The sequence below is a fragment of the Erythrolamprus reginae genome, chromosome 1, assembly GCF_031021105.1.
Source record: "Erythrolamprus reginae isolate rEryReg1 chromosome 1, rEryReg1.hap1, whole genome shotgun sequence".
Classification (NCBI taxonomy): Eukaryota; Metazoa; Chordata; class Lepidosauria; order Squamata; family Dipsadidae; genus Erythrolamprus; species Erythrolamprus reginae.
Window position 1 is genome coordinate 211,946 of NC_091950.1, and position 19,064 is coordinate 231,009.

The following is a 19,064-nucleotide window of genomic DNA, read 5'->3' on the forward strand; positions in this document are numbered from 1 at the left end:
GTGACTGTGGCCCTCCTGACTCTGAGGCTCCTGGCCAGAGAGGGTGGGGGTCAGGGATAGGCTGCTGCCCGGATTGGGGGGGGAGGAGCACAGTGGAGGAGTGAAAACGGAGCCCCACCCCAGAGCCCCCATGTGCACTGAAAGATGTGGGGAAAAAATGCATAAGCCCCGGACACAGTGGGGGGGGCAAAGTCTTGGTAGCCCTTCACTGGGCGGGGGGCCAGGCAGGCTCTCTTGGGGGGGTCCAGGTGGGGCAGGGGGGCGGGTGGAGGGAGGGCCAGCCCAGAAACGGCCACACTCGAGGCTGATGGGAGGAGCCTGGGCAGGATCCGGGGGGCGGCGGAGCACCCGTTGAGTTTGGGGGGAAAGCAGGGCCCCCTCCCTCCAGCCAGCTCTGCCCACTGACCGAGGGTGGCAGCAGGGTCCCTCCACCCTAACCGGCCTACTCCCTCTCCTCCCCCCCCCAGGGCCCTGCTGGTCAACCAAGTGGGGCTCTTCGTCATCGTCTCCTGCGCGGTCGGCTGTGGCATTGTGATGTTTGCCCTCTACAAGGACTGCGACCCCCTCTTGGCCGGCTACATCTCCGCACCTGACCAGGTGGGGGCCCTTCACTGGGGGGAGCAGGCTGAGGAGAGGCCGGGAGAGTCACGTTAACCCCCTCCCCCAAAGGGCTGCCAAGCGTGGGAGGGGGAGAGATGTGCGGGTTCCTTTCCTGGGGGGGAGGGGCTCAAGAGCAAACGCTCATGGAATTTCCCCCCCCCCAATGAAACCAAGGCAGACCCAGTTGGGACTTAGACACGGGACCCCAAGGGATGCCAGGGCTGGAGGGGGACCTCTCCCCCCCCCGGCTGCCAACCCCAGAGACCCCACCCGAGGCCCCTGTGCAGAGACCCTCCCGGGGTGGCCCCTCCCTGCCCCTTCTGCAGCTGGAGGAGTCCTGGGCAGGGCAGGGAGGCTGGGGGGTCTTGCCCTCCCCCCACTCGCTCACGGCTGCTTCTCCTCCCCTCCCCCACAGTACATGCCCTACCTGGTGCTGGACATCTTCGAGAGCTGCCCGGGGGTCCCCGGACTCTTCCTGGCCTGCGCTTACAGCGGCACTTTGAGGTCAGTCTCCGGGAGGGGTGGGTGGGCAGAGGCTTGGCCAGGCCACAGGAGGCCCCCCCGGCCCCTGCTGACCCCCCGGCCCCTCCCCCCCTGCAGCACGGCCTCTACCAGCATCAACGCCATGGCCGCCGTCACCGTGGAGGACCTGGTCAAGCCCCGGAGGCCCAACCTGTCGCCACGGAAACTCGCCCTGGTCTCCAAGGGGCTCTGTGAGTGGCAGGTGGGGGGGCGTTGCAAGGGGGAGCCCTCCACCCTCTCTTTTCTCTGGGGGGAAACCAGGAGAGGGAAGGGGCAACCCCTAAGGCCCAGGGGATCCTGGGGAGGGGCCAGGGTGGGGGGATCTCACCTGGAAGCCCCCTAATTTGGGGGTGGAACCAAGCACAGAACAACCAAGTTGGAAGGGACCTTGGAGGTCTTCTAGTCCAACCCCCTGCTTGGGCAGGAAACCCTCCACCACTTCAGACAGATGGGTATCCAACATCTGCTTAAAACCTTCCTGTGTTGGAGCATTGACAACTTCTGGAGGCAAGGAGTTCCACTGATCAACTGTTCTGACTGTCAAGAAATTTCTCCTAATTCCAGGTTGCTCCTCCCCTTGATAAGTTAGAAACCTAGAAACCTAGAAGATTGACGGCAGAAAAAGACCTCCTGGTCCATCTAGTCTGCCCTTCTACTATTCCCTGTATTTTATCTTACAATGGATCTATGTTTATCCCAGGTAGGTTTAGATTCAGTTATTGTGGATTGACCAACCACGTCTGCTGGAAGTTTGTTCCAAGCCTCTGCTACTCTTTCAGTAAAATAATATTTTCTCATGTTGCTTTTGATCTTCCCCCCAACTAACTTCAGATTGTGTCCCCTTGTTCTTGTGTTCACTTTCCTATTGAAAACACTTCCCTCCTGGACCTTATTTAACCCTTTAACATATTTAAATGTTTCGATCATGTCCCCCCTTTTCCTTCTGTCCTCCAGACTGAGTTCATGAAGTCTTTCCTGATAAAAGTTTGATGCTTCAGACCCATTTCGACCCACTGCTCTTCATCCTGCCCTGAAATGCTTTGGAGAATAGCCTGACTCCCTCTTCTTTGGGGCCACCCCTGAGATACCGGAAGGCTGCTCTCCTGTCTCCCCCCAGGTCCTCCTCTGCATTAAACCAGACATAAACCCATAAACCCTGCAAGCTTTCAGCCTCCATTCGTCCCCTGATCCTCTTTGTGGCTCTTCTCTGCCCTCTAATTTCTAGGGTCTCGGCATCTTTGCTTTGTATTGTGGCCACAAAACCTGGACGCAGAGTCCCCAGTGTGGCCGTGGCAGCTGGCCTGGCGCCTGGACTCTCTGCCGTGCCAGGAACAGAGGGCGGGCGGCACCTTTGGCCTGCAGACGGGCGGTGGCCAGAGGGGAGATAAGAGAGCAGCCCCCCCCCCGTATGGGAAGGCAGGACCAAGGCGGGGGCTCAGCAGGGGAGGCTGCCAGGGGGGGGGGGGAGGAACTGGCAGCCAGGGGAACCGCCCGACACAGGAGGCCCTGAGTTCTCCTTCCCTGGAGGTCTCTCCACAGGGAGGCATTCAACAGAGGGTGGGCGGCTAGATGGCATCTAAGGGGCCCCCTCCCACTCTGGGATTGGAAGGTCCCCAGTGTTTCTGGCTCTTGGGAGACTCCGAGACCCCCAAACTGCCTGGAAGTGGGCTGGTTCCCCAACAGCCCCCCCCTCTCCACCCCCCCCCCAAGTTGTCCTCTGCTTCAGCTAACAGGTGTGTGTGTGTGTGTGTTGTTTCCTTCTAGCCTTGATTTACGGCACGGCCTGCATCACGGTGGCGGCTCTTTCGTCCTTGCTTGGAGGGGGAGTGTTGCAGGTAACCCCCCCCTGGAAAGCCAGCCCCCCCCGAGCCTCCCTTCCCCCCTCCCCACTTGCCCCTCCCCCTGAATGCTCCCCTCTTCTCCTCACAGCACCAGAACAGACCCCCCCCTGGAGAAAAGCCAACTGCCCACCCCAGAAATGGCCCCTCCCTTCTGTGAGGGGGGGCGGGGGGGCTCAGAGGGAGGAATGCTAAGGCTTCCTGCCCCTGACTCTCAAGACCGGACCCCTCCCCAGAATGGCTGTTCCTTTTGGACGCCCCCCCCTCAATACCTTTGGCTGAATCAACTGGACAGGCAGCTGGAGGGGTGCGGCCCCCTCCTCCCCCCTCTCCTTGACCTGGCCCCCAGCCCCTGTGTCCTGGGGGGGGGGGAAGCTCTCGCATGGACAGAGAGGTTGATCCTAGTCCAGCCCCCCCTCTTGCCCCCACCCCCTTTTGCAGGGCTCCTTCACGGTCATGGGGGTCATCAGTGGGCCCCTCCTGGGCGCCTTCATCCTGGGCATGTTCTGTCCAACCTGCAACACCTTGGTGAGTCTCTCCCCCCCACACCTGGGGGCAGGAGCTTCTGGCCAGCAGAGGGCAGCACCGAGGGCGGGGGGGGGAGGAGCAAGGACAGAATCCAGATGGGGAGGGGAGGGGGATTGGACGGGGGTGGGGGGGCAGTACTCCGTGGGGGGGTCCATCTGCTCTTGCTCGCAGTCTTCCAGTCAGGGCTGTTGGGCTTGCTGAGGGGGGGGGCGAGTAGAGCCGAGGGAGGGTCTGTTTTGCCCCTGGGGGGGCTGCAGGGGGGGCAATAAGGAGCCCCCTGCCTCTCTTTTCCTGGACTTGGCTGAAGCAGCTTCTGGGAGCCAATTTCTGCCCTGGCTGGAACAGAAACAGTGGTGGGGACACCTGGGCCTCCCCCCTCCGGGCCCCCTCCCGGTCAGTCTCCTCCCGAGTCGGCCAGGGCTTGGATGGGCTTGACCACTGCCTGTTCCCTTGCAGGGCGTTTTCTCCGGCCTGGTCACGGGCTTCCTCCTCTCCTTCTGGGTGGCAGTGGGGGGCACCCTCTACCCCCCCAGTGCCAGCACCATGGGCGTCCTGCCCTCCTACGCAGACCTCTGCCCCCTCTACAACGCCTCCTGGGGGGCCAACAGCACCCTGCTCTACGGACCCCTGCGCCCCCCGAGTCCCCCGGAGCAGCCAGAGAGGTGAGCAGAGAGTCTGGGCTGGCTTCCTTCTGGGGGGGGCTTTAGACATCCCCCATCGCCCCCACAGGGTTCCCCCCTCCGAGGAAGACCAGGATTGCAATCCTCAGGATCCCCCACCTGGGAGGGGAGGGGTGGAGGATCCTGGCTTCCACGGGGGGGGGAGGGTTCAGCCAGAGAGCAAAGTAGAATAACAGAGCATCAGAGTTGGGGGTCTTCTAGTCCAAGCCCCCCCTCCCACTTCAGACAAAGGGCCACCTACTGTCTTTTTAAAAGCCTCCAGTGTTGCAGCTGCTGCAGTATCTGGTGGCAAGCGGTTCTCCTGGTCAATGGCTAGGAAGTTTCTCCTTAATTCCAGGTGGTCTCTCTCCTTGTCCAGCTCCCATCCATTGCTTCTTGTCCTGCCCTCGGGAGCTTTGGAGAATAGGTTGCCTTCTTTGTGGCAGCCCCTCAAGAACAGGAAGGCTGCTATCATGTCCTCCTCCTCCTCCTCAGACTAGCCACGCCCAGTTCCTGCAACGGTTCTCTTATGTTTTGGCCCCCAAACTCCTCATCACCTTTGTGGCTTTTCTCCGCACTCTGGAAACCGACATCTTTAAAAGATACGTCATGTTCTGTCTGATGAATCAATCATTGTCAGAAAGCAAACCCACACGCGCTGGAAACATTGGATCAAAACAGAGGGATATAATTTTACAAGGTCTTGCAAGAAATAATCCAAGTCCAGAGAATTTTCGCCTCCGGGGATCGTGCCACCTAAAGGCCCCTTCACTGGTGACCTGGGTCTGGCGTTTCTCCCTTTGCGGAGCGAAACCACCTTCTGTAGACACAGAGACCCATGGATTCTGGAACGGTCTCTCGAAGCGCCACCTCCACCTTTTCCCCCAGCAGCCTGTCCGGTCTATACAGATAGGGTGTGGCCCCATGTCCCATAGAGATATTCAATGCCTAGACCCCCTTCTAGAGAGATATTCATGTCTGGCTCTCGTTCTTCTGACTCTCGCATCTAATAAAGGGTTCTCTACGTCCCCATTGTTCTCTGACTCAGACAATACCCTAACTAGGGGATATATGGGTTTCTACAGTCTCTGGTGGTTCCCAAGTCTTCATTTCCCCTTCACTCTCAGGCTCAGAGGGCAAGAACAAGGGTCTGGGATGCCGGTATTCCTCCGTTCCCTAGTCCACGAAATCTCGGACCAGTTCAACCGGACGTGGACCTCTCACAACAAATAAATTGATAGATGACAGATAGATCTGTTCTTGAAAGCCACCTTGAGTCGCCATGTGGGAATAGGTGGCAGTAAAAATCTAAATAAATAAGTAGATGGACAGACGGACAGACAGAGAGGGAGGGAGGGGCAGAGTGCTGGACGCAGAGGGTCCAGGCAGGGGACGGAGAGATTTCCCAGGGGGGGCCCGGCTGGGCGGGGGTGGTCACAGTGCAGAGAGGTTTATGTGGAGTCCGGTCACTCTTGAAGGCGGCTGACCAGGTGGTGTCCCTTGCAGGCCGGCCATTGCAGAAAACTTCTACGCCATCTCTTACCTCTACTACGGGGCCCTGGGGACCCTCAGCACGGTGGTGGCCGGTCTCTTGGCCAGCGGCCTGAAAGGTGAGCGGATGGGCAAGGCAGGTGGGTGGGTGGGCGAGGGGGCCTCTGGCGCTAGCTTTCTCTCCCGGTGGGCACAGGCCTCCCTTTCAGAGGTGGACTCGGGTGCGATGTCTCACCCCCCCTGGAGGCTGGGTGGAGCCTCGTTTACAAAAGGGGCCCTGCCTCCCTCGTGGCCCCCCGAGGCCTCCCCATTTTGTGCTCACGGAGGAGCAGAAGAGCCGTGTCTCCAAGCAGGGGTGGGTGGGTGTAGATGACCTCTCGGGCCCCTTCCAGCCCTTAGCTTTCATGAGGAGGGGGCAGCTCCAGGGCAGGGCATCCTTAGCCCACGAGAGGTTTGTCGGTCCAGTTCCCCTCCATTCAAGGACAGAGGGGTCTGCAGAGCCCCTCTTCCAATGCTCAGCTGCACGAGGGGACCCAGGCCCCCGTTAGGAAGCCCCTGCCTTGCTCTGACTCTCCCGTGGCCTGGAAACAGCCAGGCGGGTGGGTCGGGGGGGGGGGGCTTGGCTGGACTGGCTCCCTGACGTCTCTGGGGTTTATTTCAGGGTCTGCTGGTGAGGGCAGCAAGCGGCCAGCGGTGCTGTGGTGGGATGTCATGAAGAGGCCACTGGACACGGTAGGGAGGGGGGCCTGAGCAATTGGGGGGGGGGTTCTGGGCGGGGTCAACGAAGCCCACCTCATCCCTCCTCCAAGAAGCCTTCCTGGGGCCCCTTGGGCACCCCCAAATCAAGGTTGGGCTTTGGGGCTTTGACAAGGGCCCAGACAGAGCTGGATTCTCCCGGAGGTGGGGAAGAAACGGGGCTGCCCCATTGCTTCCGAGAAGGCCCTGCTGTGGTTGTGCAGGAGGGAGCTGGGAAGTCAATCGAGGAGGCCAGGGGGCCCTTGGGGGTCTCTGAACCTGGACCTCTCAAGGCCCCATGAGGCAGCAGCATCAGTGTTGGGAGGGAGGGAGCGAGGGAGGCAGGGTCGGCTCTCGGTGGGGGGGTCTTCTCAATGCGTCTCCCTGACCCTCTTGGTGGGGGGGGGGAGGCCTTGCAAGGTCTTGGGTTGGGCTCCTTCGGCACTTCCCCACGGGGAGACGGTTGATCCCTCAATGGTTGTGCTGGTGTTATCTCCCGGGGTTCCTCTCGGCACCTCGGGGTCTTGACCGTTGGTGGGCATCATTCTGGACTTTGTTCCCAGGTGTCTCTTTTGCACAGGATGCGGGGGGGGGGGTCTCGTTTACGGGCCCCACGGGGGAGGGTCAATTTATTGACTTTATTTAGTTGTAGCAGTTTGTATCAGCACGACACGAGCAGTAACGGTAGCAGGGCCACAGGAGAGGGACGGTGGGCACAGGGGTGCGTTTGGGCATCTCTCAGGGGGCTGGGCCTGCGGACACCCCCGGGCGTTTCGGGACCTGTCCTGGTCTGGGATGCCACTGTGGCTGCCTCTGTCCACGCGTTCTGTGAAGTCGGAGGGTCTCCACCGTGTCCGGGCTTGACTGGGGGAGTGGCCCAGTGTCTTTGACCAGAGACGGAGGCCCTTCCCTTCACTCCCCCAGGGCTGACCCCCCCTCTTCTCCTGCCCCCTCCACAGACCCCCAAGGACGCTGCGGATCCCCAGAAGGAGGCGCTGGACTCGTCTTCCCTGGCTCTGGGCTTCGAGGGGGAGAAGACTCTGCTGACCCAGGGCTCCACGGAGTCCGTCTGCACCTGCCACACTCTTGACCACGGCTGCTTCCACCTCCTCCGAGAGACCTGCGTCTGAGGCCGGAGAGCGGAGGGAGGACGTCGGGCTAAGGGTCAAGCCTCTTCTCCAAGGGACGAACGCAAAGACCCCCCTCCCTCTCCAAGTGGGCGGGCACCTTCCTCACCCGGGGGCTGTTTCTCTCCCCCCCCCCGAGGCCTCCTCACACCAGCAGCCCCCGAGGGCCCGTTTCCAAGTGGACCTGGGCGTGTGTGTGTGTGGGGTCGTTGGGCCAAACACACACGCGGCGAAGAGGAGGGAATATTTTTCTCTGCTAGAAAACAGGAAGCAGACCCCTCCGAGCCTTTCCAAGTGGACGGTCCTCCCTTTTGCCTCCCCTCCCTCCCCAAGGCTGTGGGCTCCCCCCACTTCTCTTCTCTCTCTACACCAGTGACTGCATCTTTAACGATCCATCTGGAATAGAATCCAGTAGATCCTTTATTGGCCAAGTGTGACTGGACACACAAGGAATTTGTCTTTGCTGCATATCGGTTAAACGACTGAAGTTGGCAGATGACACAAATGATCGGCCTCATTCGACAGAATAATAATAATAATAATAATAATAATAATAATAATAATAATAATTTATTAGATTTGTATGCCACCCCTCTCCGAAGAGAGGAGGTTGAACAACTAGGCTCGTGGTGTGACTGGAACAATCTGGAACTGAACACACTCAAAACCGTAGAAATGGTGGTGGACTTTAGGAGAAACCCTCCCACCCTCCCTCCTCTCACAATACTAGACAACACCATGTCAACAGTAGAGACCTTCAGATTTCCAGGTTGTATCACATCTCAAGACCTGAAATGGTCACCTAACATCAAAAACATCATCAAAAAAGCACAACGAAGAATGTTCCTTCTGCGCCAACACAGGAAGCTCCAACTGCCCCAGGAGCTGCTGGTCCAGTTCTGCAGAGGAATCACTGAGTCTGTCATCTGCACCTCCATCACTGTCTGGTTTGGTTCTGCAACCCAACAAGACCCACACAGACTTCAGAGGAGAATCAGAACTGCAGAAAAAACAATGGCTGACCACCTGCCTCCCATTGAGGACCTGTATGCTGCACGAGTCAAAAAGAGGGCGGGGAAAATATTGACTGACCCCTCGCATCCTGGACACAAACTGTTTCAACTCCTACCCTCAAAATGTCGCTACAGAGGCCTGCACAACTAGACAACTAGACACAAGGACAGTTTTCCCCCAACGCCATCACTCTGCTAAAGAAAGGATTCCCTCCACACTGTCAGACTTTTTACTGAGTCTGCACTTCTATTGATCTTCTCATCGTCCCCATCCCCCGTCTCCCCCCACTTATGACTGTGTGACTGTAACTTGGTCACTTGTGTCCTTACAATTTATACTGATTGGTTCCCAACATGATTTCATTGCTTCTTTGTACCCAGACTATTATTAAATGTTGCACTTTATGATTGTTGATGAACTGACCTTTCACCTACACTGAGAGCATCTGCACCAAAGACACATTCTTTGTGTGTCCAATCACACTTGGCCCATAAAGAATTCTGCTCTGTTCTGCTCTGAAAAGTAGCAAGTGGTGAAGAAATGCTGAAAACTCCTTTGTGGTCAAGCTCTGGAAGTCCGTGGGCTTTCCCAAGGGAAGCTGGGAACTGGAGTTTGGAGACATGGGCTAGTTGGTCCTTGGGGATTGTCCCAGATGCCTTTCTTTCTTTCTTTCTTTCTTTCTTTCTTTCTTTCTTTCTTTCTTTCTTTCTCTCTCTCTCTCTTTCTTTCTTACTTACTTACTTATTTTGTCCAATACACAATAATACACAATGAAGGTTATGGAGGATAGAGTAGAGAAGAAATATGAGAGACAAGAGAGAACTTGGCCTCCTGCCACTCTTTGGCCCAGCTCAGCTTCAGGAACGGAGGGAGGGGGGGGATGGAGGTGCAGAAAATGGGGCTGCTGCTTTCGCCCCCAGGAGGACGCTGGGGACCCTCCTCATATGTAGGCAGAAGTCAGGCCAGAGGGGACCCTCCCTCAAAAGCCGCAGAGATGAGATAGGCGGGATGTCTCTCCCTGAAGAATTGTCCCAAGGTGGGGATGTCTGTCCCCCTTGTTAAAAGAGTTGAAAACTGCCCCCCCCCCCACCATAGTTCCCTCTAAGCTGAGCAGTGACCAATCGCTCACTTAAAAATCACCATCAACTCAGAGTTTTCCAAACCTGCCCAGAAGCCGAGAGGGAAAGAGTGAGAGGGAAGGAGAGAGAGAGGAAGAGAGAGAAACAGATAGAAAAAAGAGAGGAAGGAAAAGAGAAAGAAAAAGAATAGGAGTAAGGGAGAAAGAAAATCAAAATCTAGTTTGAAAGTAGCTCAACTATTTAAGTGGCATTTTGATATTGATAGAGTTGCCCTATTATGAGCTCACTGTTATAGACACACAGGACAGGATTTTATTTTGAAATTCTCTGAGGCAAAACAGGGTGGGTTTATTATTTGTTTGTTTGTTTATTTATTATTTCTGTGCCTACCAGTCCCGAAGGGACTGCCGCTCAGACACTATACTTTCCCACCCCCCCCGAAAAAAAATTAGAGGGAACACTGCCCCCCGCCCACAGAAGAACACACTGGGGGGGGGGGGCTGCTGGATCAGGCCAACCTCCGCCTGACACTTGGCTCTCCTAGGAGCCCGGAAGAGGCCTTGGGGGGGGGGCTCACAGGCACTCACCCCCTCCCCCTCCCAGGCTCTTGGGGGTCCTCCTGCTGCCCTGAGACTCACTAGCCCCTGTCTTTCCCAGAGCCAGGCAAGGGAGGGGGAGCCTGGGCTGGGGGTCTCCAGAGCGTTGGGAGGGGATGGCCGGGGGGTGGGGGGGAAGACCCTTGGGGGGAAGCACAGGAGCCGCCAGATCCAAGGGAGGGTCCCACTTTAAAAGGGGGTGCAGCAGTCCCAGTGTGAGGCCTGGAGCGCTTTGGCTGCCTGCCCTGTGTCCCCTGTGTGGTGGTGGAAGGGTCTTCTCAGGACCCCTGACCATCTTTCTCCTGGTTTATCTTGGATCCTGGCTTGGAACGGGAGAATTTTCCTGGTTTCCCATTCAGAGTTTTGGTTATGGAACCGACCCCCCCCCTGCTCCCAGCCCCCCAACTGTAGGGGAGGGGTGCAGGGCAGTTAGAAACACACCACCCCTCCCCCAAAAGCAGAGGGGTCAGGCGGGGGCTGGGAGGGGAGCTCACCCAAGGCCACTCCCTACTCCCTGGAGGAGGAAACCAGGATGCTTAAAATCAGGGCTTGGAACGGTGGCTAATGAAGCCAGAACACACCCACACTCACAATCGCACACACACCCCAGCCGCCTCAAGGCCCCTTCCTGGTCTCCAGGTTTGGGGGAAGGGGCAGGAGGGAGCGCAAGAAATCCCCGGCCCCTTTCTGGAGCTGAGCGTGAGGGGTCCAGCTGGGTCCTTGGGGAGGGGCCTCTCGCAAACGGGAAGGTTGGGTCCTTTTGGGTGTGTGTGTGTGTGTGGGGGTCTTGGCTATTTGGTGCCCCTCCAGATTGGGTGGGGCAGCTCTGGGCCCTCTCCCTCATAGCCCCCAGGCCTGGGTCCTCGGAGGGGGCAGTGAATGGAACGGGATCCTTGGGGGCACCTGAGCCCCCCAGCTGGCTTCTCTCTCTCTCTCTCTCTCTCTCTCTCCAGGGGGTGGGAGGCTTGGATCCCCCCCCCTCCAATCCGTGGTGGGGTTCAAATTTTTACTACCGGTTCTGTGGGCGTGGCTGTGAGGGCGTGGCAGGGGGAGGATCCTGAAAAAAACCCTTCCCTCCCCGTCAGCTGCCACTCGGGAGGCAGAGAATAGGTGGGGGAGGGGCCAGCCAGAGGTGGGAATTTCCAGTTCTCCGAACGACTCAAAGTTTCCACTACCGGTTCTCCAGAACTGGTCAGAACTTGCAGAATCCCATCTCTGTCTCCAACCTGCAGAAGCAGGAAAACGGTAAATGCTGGACCGTTGGATCTCCTGGTGGTCCCCCATCCCCTTTCTGTAAACAGCTTGGATTCCGCGCGCCTTGCCGGCTTCGCAGACGTGGACGCCATCTTTCTACCGGGTGTTGCCCTTGCGACCGTCGGCGGGGCAACCAAGCCGTTACCAAGACAACGGGTCCTCCTAAGATAGGATTGGCGGCCAGGTGGAAGAGCCACACGTCATCCGGTTGGGCTCACGAATAGCTTCACAGCGAGAGATACGCAAGCGCAGAGATATCCGATAGAAGACCACCACGCCGACGGCCATCTTGGCTAAGGGCAGCCCCTTTGTCCCTGATCCATCTATACAGGGGCCAACGCTCAAAAGTCTTCCCAGGCGGGGGGTGGGGCGCGCCCGTCTTTTTTTCTCCTCCCTCCTTTCCGCGCGGAGAAACAAGCGGGAGCGGTGCCCAGGCAGGAGGAGAGAGAAGGGAGAGGAGCTGCCCTCAACAAACATGGCGGCGGAGGGGAGGAAGCCGCCCGCCGTTTCCGCCCTAAGGGGCGGGGCGCTTCGTGACGTAAAAAGGCTGCGACTCCCCCCGGCGGCGGCGGCGGCAGCGGCAGGTAGGGGCTGGGGCGGGGGGCGGCTGCCGTACCCGATCAGAGGAGGGGCAGCGCGGCCTGGGAAGGGGGCCCCGGGAAGGGCGGCCTGGGAAGGGGGGCCGGAGAGGCTCCCGGGGCCCCCGCCCACCCTCCTCCCTCCTCTCCCGGGGGTCTCCAGGGCTCCTTTGGGGGGGCGGTGGGGGGGACTACAACTCCCATCATTCCCCGGCCAGCCCAGCGGGGGCATCCCGGGAGTGGCAGTCCGCGCCCTTGAAGGCCGCAGAGGGGGAGAAAAGACGTGGAACAGACCGGGAGGAAGAGCAGGAAATGGAAGGGGGGGTTAGAGAAGGGAGGGCGGGGGGCAGATGTGTTTCGAACTCAGAACAGGGCTGGGAAAGGAGGGGGGGTTGGAGGGCAGACCACAAGCGCCCCCCTCCCGCCTTCTGCCCCCTCCCCGCCCCCCAGAGGGAGTCCTCAATCTACGACCGCACTGGAGCCCTCCCCCCCCCCCCCAATCTGCCCTGGCAAGGGAGAGCCGAGTCCAAGGGGGTTTTGCCCCTTTGGCGGTGTGAATCCCTGCAGTTAAATCAGGAACACGGGTGTCCATTGAACCTGGTTCCCCACATTCAGCAGGCCACGGGGTTTTCGTGGCTTTTCCTGGAAGACCTTTCCCTTCTCCTGCTAGAAGCTTCTTCAGCTCTGCAAGGTTGGGGGGGGAGGTTTTATGTATTTGTGTGTGTGTGTGTGTGTGTGTGTGTGTACGGCTTGTTTATCCTGAAGGACTCAGGGCGGCTTACAACAGTATGAACTGCAAAGACAGTAGAAAGAAGCCAGGTGTAGAATCTGAGCATGAGAAAGTATTATTTTACTGAAAGAGTAGTAGATCCTTGGAACAAACTTCCAGCAGACGTGGTAGGTAAATCCACAGTAACTGAATTTAAACATGCCAGGGATAAACATATATCCATCCTAAGATAAAATACAGGAAATAGTATAAGGGCAGACTAGATGGACCATGGGGTCTTTTTCTGCCGTCAGTCTTCTATGGTTCTATGTTTCTATGAGCTAGAAAATCTGAGCTCAAAGCCATAACAACATGACCCAACATGCAGACGTGACCTCCATAGACCACAGGGCCTTGGTTGCTGTAGGTTTGTGCGCCAGGCCTCCCGGCAGAGTGAGGTCTGGGTGGCCTTAGGGAAAGCCAGTGGGGTGGGAGCAAGATGACCCCCCTCCCCCGTGGCCTCATGGATTTTCCGAGACTGAGTGCTGACCGCCCACCCTCCACCCTTCAGCCAGAACTGAGGAAGCTTCTTGGAGGAGAAGCGAGAGGCCTTCAAGGAAGAACCAAGGCCGTCCAGTCGCCCCCTTGAAAAAGCCCCTGTGGGTTCACAACTGTATCAAAAGTCCCCAAAGATGGACCCTCCCCCACCTCCACTCACGCCCACGTGTCCTCCTTGTCCAGTCATGTTTTGGTCACTGCCCCTGCAGAGGTTGGCTAATAATAATAACCAACTTCCAACTTCTGGAGGCAGGCAGTTCCACTGATTCATTCTCATTGTCAGGAAACCCCTCCTTAGTTCTGAGTTGCTTCTTTAGTGTCCACCCACTGCTTCTTGTCCTGCCCTCGGGGACTTTGGAGAACAGCTTGACTCCCTCTTCTTTGGGGCCGCCCCTGAGATACTGGACGGCTGCCCTCCTGCCTCCCCTGGTCCTTCTTTCCATCAGACTAGCCATGAGAGGGGCAGGGGTTGCCTGCCATTCCCGGGGGGTCTTGGGGTGTTTCCTCCTCTTTTTCATCCCCCCCAACGCTTCTGCCCCCCCCAGCAAAAGCCAGACCAGCATAGGAGGGGAGGGGAGGGCCCCCGCTCTGACCCCGCTTCCCTGTGCAGGCGCGAGCACCCTGCGGGATGCCCAAGAAGTTCCAGGGGGAGAACACCAAGTCGGCCGTCGCCCGTGCCAGGAAGGCCGAGGCCAAGGCGGCGGCCGATGCCAAGCGGCAGAAGGAGATGGAAGACGCCTTCTGGAGGGACGAGGACAAGCACGTGGTGCGGAAGGAGCAGAGGAAGGTAGAAACGGTGGGGGGGGGGGGCAGGGGAGGGGGGGCTGAAGGCTGAGTCAGCCCTGGGCCAGTCGGGATCGAACTGCTGGCAGGGGGCAGACTCAGCCTGCAATGCTGCATTCTCACCACTGGGAGAGAAGGAACGCAGGGGAGGGGGCTCTGTGGAGGGGGGGGGGTCTGGTGGCCAAACATGTGAAAGGGTTAAATGAGGTCCAGGAGGGAAGTGAACTCAAGGGGCCACAATCAGAAGCCACGTGAGAAAATATGATTTCACTGAAAGAGTAGTAGATCCTTGGAACAAACTTCCCGCAGACGTGGTTGGTGAATCCAGAGTCACTGAATGGAAACCTGCCTGGGATAAACAGGGATCCACCCTAAGATAAAATATGGGAAATGGGATAAGACCTGGAGGCCTTTTTCTGCCGTCCATCTTCTAGGTTTCTGTGGCCCGTAGAGGGGGGGTGGGCTGGGATTTGGTGCTGTACAATCTTCGGGGGGGGGGGGGCATCTGGGTTGAATCCCGGCTCCGGAATGTGGAAGTTCAGGGATCCTGCAGGGCAGAGTGGGTCCCAATCTCTACTTGGGCGTCCATCTGTGTTCCGGGAGCCCTCCCACCCTTTGGCCTTATGGCCTCTCCTTCCTTTTCCCCGCCCCACCCATCCTCTTCCTCGCCTGATGGGCCTGGAGGGGGGCGGAGGGGGAGCTGGCGGGGGGGCTGTGGCCAGGCTGCTTGGCCGACGGACGTGAGAGGGGCCAGGCCACCCCATGCCTCGCCTGCCACTTGTCCCAGTGTGGCCCCAATGCAGCCCCCCATAGCGCAAAGCTCGTGCTCCCCCCCACCTTCCGGAAGGCCCTCCAGACCTGCCTTTCCTGAGGGGGGGGGTTTCTCCTTGAGGATGCCACTTCCGGATGAGAAGCGAGACGTCGTTGCCCCCTTGGGAAAAGCCCCTCTGGCCTTGTGCCCCCCGCCCTCGCCCTTCCCCCACAGACCTCCAGGTGGCCAAGGCCCCCAGCCCCCGTCCACTCTCCAGAGGTTTCCCACAACAGCCCTGTGAGGCAGGCTGGGCTGAGGGAGCAGGGCTGGCTGGGACTGGAGCCCCTCGCCCCCTTTCCCCCTCTCGCTCTCTCTCTCTCACAGACACAATCGGTCTCCCTGTTCCCCTCTCTCATCACCTCCATTTGATAAGAGCCGGGGGGAGGGGGCAGGGGTTGGAGGGGCTCAAAGGGGGAGGGCCCAGACTGTGGGGGTCTGCAAGAGGCCGAGCCTGGCAGAGGAGCCCCCTTGCCCAATGCTCCCGTCTGTCCTCAGGTTTGAGCCGCTGCCCTGAGTGGCCTTGAGCGAAAGGAGCAGCCGGATAAATTGGGTTTTAAAAACAAACTGGAGCTGCCGCTTGGCCCTTGGCAGTGGCCGAGGCTATTGGTCCGGCCTTGGTGGTGGTGGTGGGGAATCTGTGCCAGGCGCCTCCAGCCAGTCGGGCCGGAGAAGATTCAGCCGTGGCCTTTCAAGGCTTCCTGGTCAGCTGCGTGAAGGATCCCAGGGCTGAAAGGCTTCCGTGCAGGGTCAGCAGCCAGGGGGGCCATTCCTCCCCCCAGGACCCTTGGCCTCGTCCCTGAGGAGCAGGGGGGCTCCCTTCGGCCTTCGAGGCTGGGGGGGGAGACGCCCTGAGCCTCAGCGGCAGCAGGGGGGGCGCTCCTGCCTTGGGGGGGGAGGGCAGACAGAACAGGGCATCCCATTCTGGCCACCCCGAGACAAAGAGAGACCGGAGGGCAGGTGGACCCCTACCCAGAGGAGGAGGAGGAGGGTGTGTGACATGGCATCAGCACTTAGACTTCTCTACCACTTCCTATAGCGCTTCCCCAGCCCCCTCTAAGCCTCTTGCCCCCAACACTCTGGGTCCTCATTTGACCCCCCTGGGGAGGACGGAAGGCTGAGTCCACCTTGAGCCAGTGGGGAGATTTGAACCGCTGAACTACAGCTTGCAGTTAACTGAAGGAGGCTGCAGGGCTGCACTCTAACCACTGCACCACCCTGTCTCTGGACACAAGGCCAGGAAATGACCCCAGAAGAAGTCGGAAGAAATTCATTTCCTTCCTTCCTTCCTTCCTTCCTTCCTTCCTTCCTTCCTTCCTTCCTTCCTTCCTTCCTTCCTTCCTTCCTTCCCTCCCTCCCTCCCTCCCTCCCTTCTTTCTTTCTTTCTTTCTTTCTTCTCACTTACTTCCTTAATTGTTCATTCATTCATTCATTCGACTTCTGTGCCATCCAATCCCAGTGGGATCTTGGGGGCCAGAGGGGGGGGCCTGGACCCTGCAGCCAAGCGTGAGCCCTGGGGGGCCTGGGGGGGTCTTGCCAGTCCTGCCCCCTCCCCTCCAGAGAGCCCGGCCTCTTCCCACCGAGGGCACCGGGTGGGGCGTCTGCTGAGAGGCGCTGACCCCCCTGAATGCCAGCCATTCTTTTTTTGGGGGGGGGCCCTCTGCGATCTCACGTGGGTCTTCTTCCCCCCCCCCCGGGGCAGGAGGAGCGGGAGAAGCGGCGCCTGGAGCAGCTGGGGCGGAAGAAGGCCCTGCAGCGGCTGCTGGAGGAGGAGGACGCCCAGCTGAAGGGCAAAGCCCCCAAGGCCCCCGCCCCCACCAAGGTCACGCGGGCCCAGATCGACGAGGCCCTGCGCAAGGAGCTGAAGGACGGCACGGACCCCGCTGACCCTGCCGGAGGTGGGGGTGAGCAGCCCCCCCTCGGGGATCCCTGGAGAGGGGGGGAGGGACCGAGGGACCCCAGGGCTGCGTGGGTGGGCAGGAGGCGGCGAGCCAGCCAGGAGCACCCGGAGGCTTTTCTAGGGCAGGGGGGCATTCAGGTGCCTGGGGGGGTTTAACCCTTCTGTGTGTCCCCCCCCACGTGCAGAGAAGCCGAAGAGCCACCTGGAGGCGCCCTTGGAGGAGAACCTGAACCGGCGGGTGCTGGAGGAGGGCTCGGTGGAAGCCCGCACCATTGAGGAGGCCATTGCTGTGCTCAGGTGGGGCTGGGCGCCCTGTCCCAGGGAGGGGCAGGTGCAGAGGGTCTCTGGGAGCCCCTCCCTCCCCAGTGGAGGGCCTGGCCGGGTTGGCCTGGGGGGGGCAGCTGGGAGCCTTGGGGAGACCTTGCTCCCTGTGCTGCCAGGCCCACCCCCCTCCCCTCTGTATAAAGGAGGGCTGGGGATCAGCATGGCTCCTGTGGGGCCAGTGTGTGTCTTGGGGGTCCTCTGCTGGGGGGGCCAGGGGGGGAAGGGCCTCCCCCTCCTCCCCTCCCGCTCACCCCGCCCCCTCCCTCCCTCCCCCGCAGCGTGGCCGAGGACCCTGACCGCCACCCGGAGCGCCGGATGAAGGCGGCCTTCTCGGCCTTCGAAGAGGGGGCCCTTCCCCGCCTGAAGCAGGAGAACCCCAACATGCGCCTGTCCCAGCTGAAGCAGCTGCTGAAGAAGGAGTGGACGAGGTCCCCCGAGAACCCCCTGAACCAGCGCCACGCCTCCTACAACAGCCAGAAGTGAGGGGACCCCCCTCGCCCCTCCCCCCAGGCCCTTCCCTACGCCCCCTCCCCCCACTTGCTCTGGAGGGAACGGGGTGACGGGGGGGCAGAGAGGCCAGAGCCCATTCACACACACCCCCTCTGCACCCCTTCCCCCTCTCCTGAGCTGGTGGGGAGGCCGAATTCACCCTGGAAGACCCCCCCAGGTTCTTCCCTCCCCCCATCTGGATTTCCAGCCCAATGCACCAAATTAGGGGGGCCTGGTGAGCTGCTGCTCCACCTCCTCCTGAAGACCCCCAACTCAGGAGGCCCCCTGACTCCCCCAGCCGCCTTCAGTCCCCCGTCCCCCCCATTTGAGGGGCAGGCTTGACCCCCCCTTCTGCCAATGGGACCAGGATTCTCTCCTGGGCCCCTCTTGCCTTCCCCGGCCCCTTCACTCTCTCCCAAGACCCCCCCTCAAGCCCCCCGGAGGGCCTGCCTTCTGCCCCTTCCTCCCCCTGTGGCCTCTTAGGAGCCCCCAGGTGTCCCCTCCCCCAGGGGTCGCTCTGCCCTCCAGGACTCCAGAAACGGAGCCCCTCTGCGGAAGAGCCGGGATGGGCCGGTCTTGCCCCCCCCAGCCCCAGAAGGGGGAAGCCTGCCCCAAAGAGAGTGGGGGGGAATCCCCTCCTGGATGGGTGCCAGTTTTGGCCTCTGGATGTGGGCCTGCAGTGTCCCCTCCCTCCCTCCCTCCCTCCCCCCTCAGTTGGGCTTTCTAGTTCCCCCCCTCTGGCGGCTCCTGGCCCCTCCCCTCTTCTCCCCCCCTCCCCTGCTGTCAGGAAGCCTTTGCCCCCTGGGACCCACAGTGCCCTTCGCCTGCCTTGAACCCAGAGTGCCAGCTGGAGCCTTTGGAGCCAGGGCTGGGCTGGGGAGGGCAGCCTCCTCCTCCTCCCTCCATGCCAGGCAGCCCCACCCCCACCCCCAGGACACTCTCCAGGAAGGCTCTGGGCAGCCTTGGGGGCACCAGGCCCTGTGCCAGCCCAGCCCTCCCCCCACCCTCCCCCCTGGGCCTGGAGGAGACCACCTGCAGGGGAGGGGGCTCTGGGCTGGCCCCTCCCCCTGGGCCACTTCTGAAGGTGGTCAGGGAAAGTTCTGGACTTTTAACATGTGGACAGATACCTCAGAGCCCTTGAGGGAAGAATAAAGAGGATTCTGCCCATCTCCCTCTTGCCCCCCCCTCTCTGTCTCTGTCTCTCTCTGTCTCTCTCTCTCTCACCCGGGCAGGACCCAGCTTGACCCCAGGACATCAGTCCCCCCACAAACCCCCCCTCACCTGGTGCTAGAAGGGGCTGAGGGGGAGCCAAGGGGGGGGGATTGTCCGAGAAAGGCTGCTGCCTGGAGGGGGCGCTGTGGAGTGTTGCCCAGCAGCCCCTTTTTCTGCATAGGGTGGGTGGGTTTTACTAACACCCCCAAGGCATCTCCCTGGTGGGCTGGGGGCCTAATGGAGGGGCTGGGGGCCCTGCA

At 60.2% G+C, this 19,064-nt stretch overlaps 3 protein-coding genes across 4 annotated transcripts in view; 2 read left to right on the plus strand and 1 right to left on the minus strand.

Annotated features, from left to right (window-relative positions):
• Positions 1-8,907, plus strand: part of SLC5A5 (solute carrier family 5 member 5) — a 21,467-nt gene extending 12,560 nt beyond the window's left edge. Inside the window, exons 7-15 of the mRNA XM_070731702.1 lie at positions 468-597; positions 1,016-1,104; positions 1,201-1,313; positions 2,887-2,957; positions 3,402-3,488; positions 3,945-4,150; positions 5,654-5,757; positions 6,300-6,370; positions 7,333-8,907. Of these exons, the coding sequence (XP_070587803.1) occupies positions 468-597; positions 1,016-1,104; positions 1,201-1,313; positions 2,887-2,957; positions 3,402-3,488; positions 3,945-4,150; positions 5,654-5,757; positions 6,300-6,370; positions 7,333-7,503 (1,042 nt within the window). The 3' untranslated portion in view covers positions 7,504-8,907. The remainder of the gene's footprint in view (positions 1-467; positions 598-1,015; positions 1,105-1,200; positions 1,314-2,886; positions 2,958-3,401; positions 3,489-3,944; positions 4,151-5,653; positions 5,758-6,299; positions 6,371-7,332) is intronic.
• A 3,041-nt stretch (positions 8,908-11,948) lies between these two features.
• On the plus strand, positions 11,949-18,761 carry CCDC124 (coiled-coil domain containing 124). Of its 2 annotated transcripts, none has more exons than XM_070743155.1 (5): positions 11,949-12,027; positions 13,899-14,075; positions 16,582-16,783; positions 16,965-17,076; positions 17,382-18,761. In XM_070743155.1, exons 2-5 carry the CDS (start codon positions 13,917-13,919, stop codon positions 17,584-17,586), a joined length of 678 nt encoding a protein of 225 aa, XP_070599256.1. In that variant the 5' UTR covers positions 11,949-12,027; positions 13,899-13,916; the 3' UTR covers positions 17,587-18,761. The 2 variants fall into 2 exon arrangements, with proteins under 2 accessions (XP_070599256.1, XP_070599265.1); XM_070743164.1 differs by having other exon boundaries at positions 16,582-16,777.
• Positions 14,388-19,064, minus strand: part of USHBP1 (USH1 protein network component harmonin binding protein 1) — a 137,412-nt gene continuing 132,735 nt past the window's right edge. The window contains exon 14 of the mRNA XM_070743141.1: positions 14,388-14,420. Within this exon, the coding sequence (XP_070599242.1) occupies positions 14,402-14,420 (19 nt within the window). The 3' untranslated portion in view covers positions 14,388-14,401. The remainder of the gene's footprint in view (positions 14,421-19,064) is intronic.

Excerpts from the sequence above, each read along its gene's own strand:
- CCDC124 (XM_070743155.1), top strand. The coding sequence starts at position 13,917 with ATGCCCAAGAAGTTCCAGGGGGAGAACACCAAGTCGGCCGTCGCCCGT. Across the intron at positions 16,784-16,964 it reads TGACCCTGCCGGAGGTGGGG|AGAAGCCGAAGAGCCACCTG; the intron begins GTGAGCAGCCCC and ends CCCCACGTGCAG. Across the intron at positions 17,077-17,381 it reads GAGGCCATTGCTGTGCTCAG|CGTGGCCGAGGACCCTGACC; the intron begins GTGGGGCTGGGC and ends CCTCCCCCGCAG.